Raw genomic sequence first — 10812 nt, forward strand, 5'->3', positions numbered from 1 at the left:
CTTGGCGAGCTTCTCCAATTAAAGTGCACGGAAAGAAGGGGGATAACGGCTACAAGAGCTAGAAAACAATCACAGACACAGAGTGATCCTTTGCCTATCCAGTAATGACGCAGTGTAGTTCGCTGTATAGTGCGCCGAGTGCAGCCTTGAGCCCGGAGATCACAGAGATGCCTGCAGTCTCTCAGACGCACTTATCTGTCTACTGTTTCCCACTGCTGGGGATGAGAGAGGCTCTTACACCTGAGCGCCTCAGATCTCGTCAAGCCCGTGCTCGGCTGCTCTCGCGAGACATAAACTGCCAGAACAGTGAACAGGCTGACAGATAAAAACTGCTCACAGGGCAGGCAATAACATCTGGAGACTGGATGCCTGCGTTTTTTAAGGGCTCACTCCTCTCCTCCCAGCCACAGAACCTCGCCGTTCCCAGTGCCTGTAGGCCTTATCTTTTAACTGGAGGCCGAATAATATTGACTTTATGCCGCAGAATTGAGCATCTGTCTATTTTAGGCTGGACGTCTGATTTCAGAAAGTTGTTTCCAATCGAGTATTAGGGAAAATATACACACAAAAACACGAGGTCTATATTTAATATGAAATTAATAAATAAGCAATTTTAAGCTTGTAGGCATCGGTATAGACATATTAAACTATTTTAATAATGTATTTTTTGTTGTAAAAGTTGTATGGTTTTCCAGTAGTTCTTGGCCCACAGTCCCATTTCTCATATTAACCCTTGGAAATACTGACACCGCCCCCTTTATCATTAGATAAAGGGGGCGCCAGATGAGCACTAAACAAATTGATTTAATACACCAGTGTAACCTTGTACACAGTCTTTACCTAAATTAATTAATCCCAATGAATTAACACTTCATTTATTCAAACCACAACGGCTCCCCAATTAAAATTTCATGCAGCGATTAGAGGTATGTGAAATATACACGATATCGTTAAATTTGCATAATAAATAAGGCGCTTTCTGCGCCAATGGATTTAGTGTGCGTGGGGTCTCTAATGTGCGTCGTTACAGGCAGCATGTTTTGCAGTGTTGGTTCCACTTTCAGTGGCGACAAATTTATTACTGGTTTAATGTGTTGCAAAATTACCAGCAAAAATAGAAAAAATATGGACAGTGTGAGGAAAAAAAACAAATGTAACTGGTACACAACATATTAATCCCCAATGTCAGTGATGAGTTACTGGACCAGGCAATGCAAACCATACAGAAAGGCAAAATTAATTTTCATAATTTTTTGACTATTTAATGCATTCCCGTTTCATTTCCTAATATACATTACAACTACTAATTCAGCAATTTTTAATGACAGTCATATTCATCTGTCTTCAGTATTACAAGCCATTAGAAAGTCCAAAGACCACATTAGCAGAATACAGAAAACAAGGCTGAAGGTATACTTGGAAAATGTCTCAGCCCCAACTACAGTAGAACAAAACAGCATGGGTTAGGACTACAATGCGATCACCAGTGTGATCAGTGTGCATTAGCACATCACTAATGAGGCCTACAAGCACACTGCACAAAAACTATGACATTCCTATCTCGTTTTAGCTTAATTCTTGTAATATTACAAGAGACAAATAACAATAAGTTACACCCTAGCATCACACAATCACCATAACACTGTACCAAGAGTAGTGCACCAGGAACACATGTTTGTTTTGACATTTTTCACATGAGCTTTGAATGTTTGGTGGGACTGCTTATGGTAAAGGGACTGTGGGACTTTCTCTTTATTGGCTGACTGCTGTTCAGCGTGTGTCTGTCTCTTGTTGTGCTCACAGGCTGACCAGCAGTGTAGCCAGAGGAGGAAGAGGAGGGGTTTACAAGATCATGATCTTGGCTTGCTGGAAAGCCAGAGGGACCGGCCTTATTCTCATCCGAAGGATCAAACAGCAAATCAAAAGATAGCTCTTCGGTGTGAGAGGCCCCTCCACAGACGCCACTCTTCCTACCAGAGACTAATGCAGCACAACCTTCTTCTGCTGAACCTTTTGGAGTTTCTTTGTCGTTCAAGATGCTCTCCTTATTGTCACAAGGTTGGTGATTGTTATGCTTGTTGTGCGTCACTGGTTTACCAGCATGGCTTGACAAGGCATTAGGGAATGTTTGAGGCTCTGGAACTAGGGTGTTGTCCATATCTGTGGAAAGACAGGAATCAACAGAGAGCCCTGGACTACAGGAACTCTCACCCTCCAGCATCATGGAGTCCAACTCTGAGATTTTGTTCAGGTAGGCCACATCCATACAGGCCTCACTGGACATGTGGAAACTATCTGACTCATCAACCACAAAATTAGTGGATCCCTTGATAGAGCTTCCTTTACTTGAACCTGTACATGACTGGTCAGAGTTGGATTTGTCCCAGCCTGCCCAGAAGACAGACTTTGAGGGCTCCAAGTCATTTGGAGGCAAGCCTTTGGGGAATTTCTCAACACTGTTGAATTGGTTCTCCAGTGTGGTACTGCTCTTATCAGGACTGGGAACCTCTTCAAAATCAAGCCTCCTTAGATAAGACCCAGGTTTAAATGCAACTTTCTTCTCACGGATGCCTGGGCTTCTCAGAGTCAGGGAGCGGAAAGCAGATGATGGAGTACTGGGCAAAAAGTCAGAGGAGGTGCCTTCCGAGGCCTCGTTTTTCTGCTTTCCTGTCAGATTTTTACTGAAATCTTTGTGATCTGCGGATGGCATCAACATCAAACTGTGATTTCTAGAAAATGTGCCACATTCTGCCTCTGGATTGCTGCAGATCAACTTCCTCTCATTGTCACTCAAGCTTCTCATCATCATGTTGACTTTCTGCTGCTTTGTGAGAGTTTCCTTAGCAGCCTTGCAACTCCCACACGCTTCCTGCACTTCAAGAGATTTCTTCTCAGACACCCTGATCCGACTCTCCAGCTCATCAATGTACTGGTCACTGCGCTCAAGAGCCCTTTTCAAGTGGTCCACATCGCGCTGATACTGCTGAATTTTAGCTTCCAGTGCTGCGACTGTGTATCGGCCAAACCTGGCGACAGATCATTTAGTATTTAATTTAGAACAGAAAATTCAATACTTTTCAATTTTTTTTTTGTTAATCTTTGAAATGTAGTCTATTTAAAAAAAAAAATCAAATGTAGAAACTCAACAAAAACTGAGATATAAATAAAAACAACCTTACATTTTTCTTTTGGGGAGAAAAAGATTGTAAATGGCGATTTCACAGAAAAAAAAAGGGCATCTATGTCACATAGGAGTGACTAATGTCAGCCTGGCTCTGGCTACAACATGAATCAAAAACTCAGTATTCAACATGCAAATCCTCATTATTAAAACAGAAGTAATCATTTTAAAATCTATAATAACAACCCAGTAAGCCAAGAACACATTATTACTAGAAGATGCTCAGCAGCAAGAGTGGCTGCAAGAGTGGACCTTATCGACTAATGGCAGCAATTGAGTATTACAATGAGAAAAAAACCAAGGTTCCTCAATTGCAAAATTGACATAGAATAATATTTTTATCTTAACTGTGACTTAAGAAACCCACAAAGGTAGTTATTTACAAAACCTTGCATTGATTTGTAAGTCATCGTATCTTTAATCAAACTCCGGGCTTGGCAGATGTGAGCTTCTTGGTGGTTATGGAAAGTATTACAGTTTAGGATGCATATGTGCTCAAGCACTTCTGTCTGACTGCGCCACCTTTATACTGCAGCAGCAACTCACACCCAAGCTGCATGCTGGGCTGTTTCTCAACCTACTATTTAGTCAATGGCGCAATGTGTGTTGCCCGTCTTCAGTCTGCTCTGATCTGGTCTTGCCTTCCAAAACGTTTCCTCGTCTCATTTGTACCATAGCTACTCCTAACGCGCTGGTGTTACACAAACAGAGGTGCCATCACAGTTCCAGTTGATCTGAGCTGGATTCCAAATTGACTTATTTTAACCTGCTTATGAAAGTGTGATTTTTTTGTGTGTGTGATTTTAAGACTATGCTCAAGTATAAACCTAAAAAGATTCTTAGATATTGAGGGCAAAGGTTATACATGATACTTACTTCTGAGGAGATCTGCTAGCCACCTCTGCTTTCAGTCTCATGTTTTCTTGCACAAGGTCGACATTTTGAGACCGCAATGTCTTATTTGCCTGAAGGTGGTAAAGTAAACATTATCAAAATATTTCTATTATTCCAAAAAAAACAAAAAACAGCAAGTTACATTATATGGACAAAAGTACTGGACCACACCTGTTAATCTCCATCTAATCTAATTCAAGTATTTTCAGTCCCATTGCCAGAGGTATATTTTAAAAAATACATACAAAATAAAGCACCTAGCCATGCAGACTGCCTTTACAAACATTTCTGGGGAGAGCAAGAAAATAAAAATAAATCGTAAAAAATTGAATTTGAGCGTGATACCATAACAGGATGCCACCACTGCAGGAAATCAGTTTGTGAAATTTCTTATTTCCTGCATATACAATCGGCACAAAATTTGTTTGACGTGGATTTCAATGGCTGAGCAGCTCCCACATGTGTAATATGTAGGTGGTACAGAATTTTTGTCCATATATTGTGTGGTAAAACAAGTAATCGAGCGCAATAAACTTCGAAGCAACATCCATTTAGCTTTACTTGGAATACAAGAATCAAGCAGGTAAAAAAAATAATACTACCAGAACGCTTTTCCTTATATAAAGTAATAAATCGGAATAATTACATGCAATTAATATGTCCTGCTTTAAGGGTCAATTTACTGAAACCTGTAATGTCCTAAATGTTACAGGCTTCATACCTCTTTGAGCTTATCCATGTCTTTCTTTACTTTATCACAGACATCTGTGGCTGCTCGCAGCTTGTTTGTCCACTCCTCCAGGACAAATGGAGCGACCCTTTGTTCATCCAGTTGCACTATATTAATGCTGCAGGGATCCAAAGCAGTCTTCAGTTGCTCCTCCAAGCTTTGATTTTTGGTTTTCAGCTCCTCGTTTTCTCTCATGAGCCCTTCAATTTCCTCCTGTTAGAGAGAGAGAAAAAAAATGAAAATATCATTTGGAAATAATGATATCGAGTGAGATACTAATACAGCTGTGATTATACTTTTATTAACTCTTTTTTTTCTAAACGGCTGTAAATAATAAACATAGGAAAGCATACTAAACATAACAGAGCACGTCAAACCAATACCTCATACTCGCGTAAAATTAATTCCCCTCTCGTTTTTCTGAGACATTTTCTCACAGAAGGACTATCACTGTGATCACCCTCATTTGTTCCTCCTGTAACACAAGCACACAAGTACAGTAAATGATTAACACAATAGACCACAAAACACATTTAAGTAATGTTCCAAGTAATATCAGCTGGCTTTTATGTGGCTTTGTTGTTACCTTAGCACAACATAAGAGTAATAAAGAGGCAAGCGTAAAACTGAAGAACATTCAAGGCTTGAGGTGCTGCCATGTAAAATGCAGGCAAATTTATAGTGCACAGGGAAATTGTGACTGATTTTCACAAGAGAAGACCATCATTTGTAACATTCCTTTTAATAATTTGCTTACATGTTCTCTTTTTAGCACAAAGATTGTTTATTTGGTAAATACATCTTAAAAAACAAAAAAAAACAACAAAAACAAGACCAAATTGGGTTAAAGGAAATCTCTAAAATGATTTATCTCTTTATTTTAATCTTTTCACACGTTCCTGTCTCACGTCTTTATGGTATAGCTTCAACAAGGTGCTGGAAATATTCCTCTGAGATTTTGGTCCATGTTGAAATGATAGCATCACACAGTTGCTGCAGGTTTGTTGACTGAACATCCATAATGTTAATCTCCCATTCCACCACTTCCGAAAGGCGGATTAAGATCTGGTGACTGTGAAGGCCATTTAAGTACAGTGAACTCATTGTAATCTTTGAGAAATCAGTCTGAGCTTTATGACATGGTGTGTTATCCTACTGAAAGCAGCGACCAGAAGATGAGTACTCTGTGAGTACTCAAAGTGGTGCACTTATCAGCAAAAACACTCAGGTAAGGCTGTGATGCTTAAACAATTCTCAGCTGATACTAGGAGAGTCAAAGTGTGTCAAGAAAATATCCTATGTGCATTTACACCAACGGCAGCCAGAAAACAGTTTATACAAGGCAGGATGGATCCATTCATATTGTTTTCACCAAATTCTGACCTACCATCTAAATATCAAAGCAGAAGACTCGAGACTCAGCCAACAATTTCCCAGTCTTCTGCTGTCCCGCTGTGGTGAGCCCATATCAATTGTTGCCTCAGTTACTTATTCACAGCTGATAGGAGCGGCACCTGGTGTTTCATCCGTTTCAATGTTGGACTTATTGTGCATTCAGAGATGCTCTTCTTCACACCTTAGTTGTAGCAAGTGGTTATTTGAATTACTGTTGCTTTCTTGTCAACTCTAAGCAGTCTGGTTTTTCATCTGATCTCTTGCATCATTATAGCATTTTTAATCAGGGAAAATGGGACTCACTGGATATTTTCTCTTTTTCAGACCATTCTCTATAAACCTTACAGATGTTTGCGTGGGAAAATCCCAGCAACCATGTTACATTTAAAGTCACTTAAATTACATTTTCCCCCATTCTGATGCTCTATTTGAACTTCACCAGGTTCGCTTGACCACATCTCTGAGTCTAAATGGATTGTGTTGCTCTCATGTAACTGATTAGATATAGATATATGCATTAGATAAATGCATCAACAAGTGTATCTAATCAAGTGGCCAATGATTGATATTAAAATTCCAACGGTACAGGTGAAACAACTGCAATAATAAAGTCTTTGTTTTTGCAAGAAACAGCTCCGTGAATGACTGAAACAATCAAGTCTGAATCAAGTTTTTGGGGCTAAGCTTAGCTATATGTCTGCATGTCAGTGAGTACTGTCTGGTATTGTTACAAAGAAATCCAAACTGATCTGCCAACAAAAATAGAGAGTAAACGCTGGAAAACAGCAGGGTTGTATGATTAAAACTAAATACCGTAATTGTCGGGCTATAAGCCGCTACTTTTTGCACAAGCTTTGAACCCTGCGGCTTTTAGTCAGGTGCGGCTTTTCTATGGATTTTCCATGATTTTTGTGATATCGTAAGACGATTTGTTTTGTTTGTTCCGCTGTTGTACGGCACTACGTTGCCTGGCGGAAGGATCGGGGTTCAAGAGTGGTATGTTAGTCACATGTCCGTCCGCCAGGCAACGTAGTGCCGTACGAAGTAGCGCGAAAAACAAACTTCAAAGTAGCGCTACGCATTCAGCGGGAGGCGTGGATGACGAGCGGCGATAAACTTGCGAAAAGCAAGTTATGCCCAACTCCACCGGTGGATTCTGACAGCGTGGAAAAGTGCGAAAACATCCACGATCACCAACGGATTTTGAAGGGCTGGACTGCTGCATGATGGAGAGGAGGACACCGCCACGGCCCTTCTGAGGGTGTTCGACTCTGACACTGACAACGAGGATTTCTTTGGTTTTGAAAGTGATAACGAAGGAGAGAAGCGGAGAGTGGATGACGAAGCCATCCTGAGCCTGTTTGTATCCGACATTGGAGAAGAGGACTTTGGTGGTTTTAGAGCGCAGGAAGAAGAGAAAGATGGTGAATGACTGACTTTTCTTCTTGTTAAAGCCGTGTCACTGCACCTGAGCCTAAAAGGTAGGCCGAATCTATTTTTCTGGTGTGCTGTAGGTTACTGTTATGTACTACATGTGCAAATATGTACCCATAACTTGTTTTTCAAAATATTAATAAAAGGGGTGTGTCTCCAAACAGCCATCTCTTTCCTGACAATTCCCTTTGTGCATATTCTCTTACATATGATAAGTCAACATTGAAACACCTGCGGCTTTTAGTCAGGTGCGGCTAATGTATGTACAAAACAGGGTTTTCCCCTGATTTTAGCTTGTGCGGCTAATATTCAGGTGCGCTTTGTAGTCCGGGAAATACGGTACATAAAATTCATATATTCAAATATGCCTCACACAAGTTCAAAGGAAACCTAAAACATTTATTTTTTAGTACAACTGTCTTAGATATATCACCTCGTGCTACCTTTGCCTGCATAAACTGTAGCCAGTTTGTTTTATGGATAAGGGAATACAGTTTTACAGACTGCAGGTAAGCCTGCAGTAAGAAAATCAACAGTTTTCCAATAAGCATTTGGAAAGGATGGATCCCCCAGCCCCTGTCAAACGCTTAAACACTGCAAACAATGCTTGCGTTCATAAAGGAGTTATTTTTATGCTGACTTACTCTGAAGCTGCAACAAGCAATCTCACTAAATATGATCCAACTTGCTTTATTAACTGAAATCGTCAACTTGGGGATATTACTAACAAAACAAACGTCACGGCTCATAGAAAGTTGCCTGCAAAACTTGAGGCCGTGCTTTGTTGGGAGCACAATGAAAAGAAGACTCAGCTGTGAGATGCTGCAGGCAGGCAGATCACCTCTTCTCTTCTGCTTCAAGCCTGCTTTCCTTTGTTTGCCCGCAACTACTCACCGATGATTTCCCTGCAGGGGTTCTCTGTTGTGATGGGGACTCTGCAGGTGGGACACTGGTTAGCTTTCTTTAACCACATTTCCATGCAGGATGAACAGAACACGTGGTGGTTGGAACAAATAACCGGCTGCCTAACCTGCACCGAGAAAAACACGAGCAAATTAACCCACTAGCACAACCAAACACAACAAACAACGGTCACCTCCGTTTAACTCATGTAGGAAACAGTTTGCCTAGTTTGTTTACCAAACCATAGGCGCTAACGAGGAGGTTAAAAAATCGAACGACGCTTACCTTTCCGAGGCATATCTGGCAGGAAATTGGCAAAGTGAGAGAGAGGGTAGATGCCTGGTAGTTCAGAGCCATTTTTCATTAAAAATGTAACTCACTTCCCTGAAGAGGTACAAATCTCCCACCAAACCGCTGCGTCGCGCGCCGAGCCTCACAACTACAGAAACCCAGAGGGGTCAAAAGGCGGTACTTCGCGAAACAGGTACAGTTGCCCTTCACCCGTAATTTTATAATACTAAAATTATGTCTTCTTCACTGGGTTTGACAGTGAAGAAGACACACACAAGTATCTTGTTGTAATGTATTCTAGTCACGGCTAAACCAGGGCACAATAGCTTTATCACTTGCCAGTGTTTAAGCAAACTATTGTTATTTTAAACCGGAAATAGAAAAGCGTTAGGAGTAATGTGGACTCTATTTGATAAATGTACGTCCAATATTGATGAAGGCGATAAAACCAGACATTACACCTGTCTGTGGTTCATTCAGTATTGTATATACATACTTTATACATTTTTTAAAAAGTATTTTCCTTCTCCTGACTTTATTTTGCATATTTGTCATGCTTACATGTTTTAGATTTCAGAGACGTTTTAATATCAGACAAACATAAACTAAGTTACTACAAAATTCAGTTTTAATTGATGAGTTATTAAGGGGAAAAACTATCCAAACCTACTTGGCACTATGTGAAAAATTAACTGCCTGCTATCATAAATTAACTGTGATTAACCATTTTTTTTAAACATGCTCATGTTCAGTTTCACTAGCCACTGCCAGGCCTGAATGCTGCCAGACCTGTTAAATACACCACTTAAATGGAACCTGTCTGATAAAGTTGACCAAAAAGGCTCACACAAAGGCTCATCTCACAGTATCCAAAAACATCTTGATGATCCCCAAGACATCTGGGATAATATTTGAACTGACAGGACAACAGTTGGAAGTTTAGAAGGTTTTATGCCATTAAATGTGGCATAAAACTAACACAGCATTTCATAAAGAGAACATCACATCAACACTCTGCCTAACATGGTGGTGGTAGTGTCATGGTCTGGGACTGCTTCCAGTTCCATTGATGGAACCATGAATTCGGCTCTCTAACAAAAAACCTACAAAGAGAATGTCCATCCATCAGTTCACGCCCTGAAGTTCAAGTTCACTTGGACAGTGATCTAAAATGCAACGAGCGGGTTGACCTCTGAATAGCTTTAAAAGAAGGTTTGGAGTGAGCTAATAAGAAGTCTGGACCCAAATCAGATTGAGATGCTTTGACAGGTCCTTGCTGCTTGAAAACCCTCCAGTGTGTTTGAATTAAAATAACTCTGCAAAGAAGAGTTGGCCAAAATTCCTCCACAGTGATGTGAAAGCTTCATTGACAGTTATTGCAGAGGCTTGATTGCAGTTCTAGGCGCCAAGGGTGGCACAATCAGTCATTAGGTTTCCGGGGGTAAATACTTTTTCACACAGAGCTAGGTAAGTTTGGATATTTTTTTTCCTTAATAAATAAAGTCATAGTTTAAAAACTATGATTTTTTATTTTTTTACACAGCTTATATTTGTCTGATATTAACCTCCTAAGACCCAAACTCTTTCATGGCATGCATATTTAATTTCTCTTTGCTTTTTGGGCTGTTTGGGACCTGATGAATTTAAAAACAAAGAATTACCAGTTGCTGTTTTTTACTTGATTTTTGTTTCTGAGAAAAATGAGATCCACATATTAAATTTCGATAGAACAGTGACAGTATAATGTCCTCGTGAGTGGATAAGAGCAAAATTTTGTATTTTGGTCTAGACATCCCAAAATGTAATGTCCACATATGTGGACACCAGATCCTAGGAGGATAAAATCTGTTCCGCAAGAAAAAGAAATAAAAAGAAATCAGTAACATGGCAAATATGTTTTCACAGCTGTGTATACAAGATGGATGTGCCTTCCAGGCCTGAAAGATGAAACCACGGTTTAATAGCCTTAAACCTTTGTTGTGGC

At 40.2% G+C, this 10812-nt stretch overlaps 1 protein-coding gene across 1 annotated transcript; it reads right to left on the bottom strand.

Annotated features, from left to right (window-relative positions):
- Window positions 1-1690: 1690 nt before the first annotated feature.
- On the bottom strand, window positions 1691-8894 carry obi1 (ORC ubiquitin ligase 1). The gene is made up of 6 exons (XM_085356266.1): window positions 8823-8894; window positions 8529-8664; window positions 5189-5280; window positions 4797-5018; window positions 4058-4146; window positions 1691-3026 (listed from the first exon to the last, which is right to left on the bottom strand). The coding sequence occupies exons 1-6, from the start codon at window positions 8892-8894 to the stop codon at window positions 1691-1693; spliced, it is 1947 nt and encodes a 648-aa protein (XP_085212392.1).
- Between the last annotated feature and the right edge of the window lie 1918 nt (window positions 8895-10812).

The sequence above is a fragment of the Diplotaxodon limnothrissa genome, linkage group LG1 (assembly GCF_057381915.1).
Source record: "Diplotaxodon limnothrissa isolate DT_005_m linkage group LG1, D_limnothrissa_male_GT1.1, whole genome shotgun sequence".
Taxonomy (NCBI): Eukaryota; Metazoa; Chordata; class Actinopteri; order Cichliformes; family Cichlidae; genus Diplotaxodon; species Diplotaxodon limnothrissa.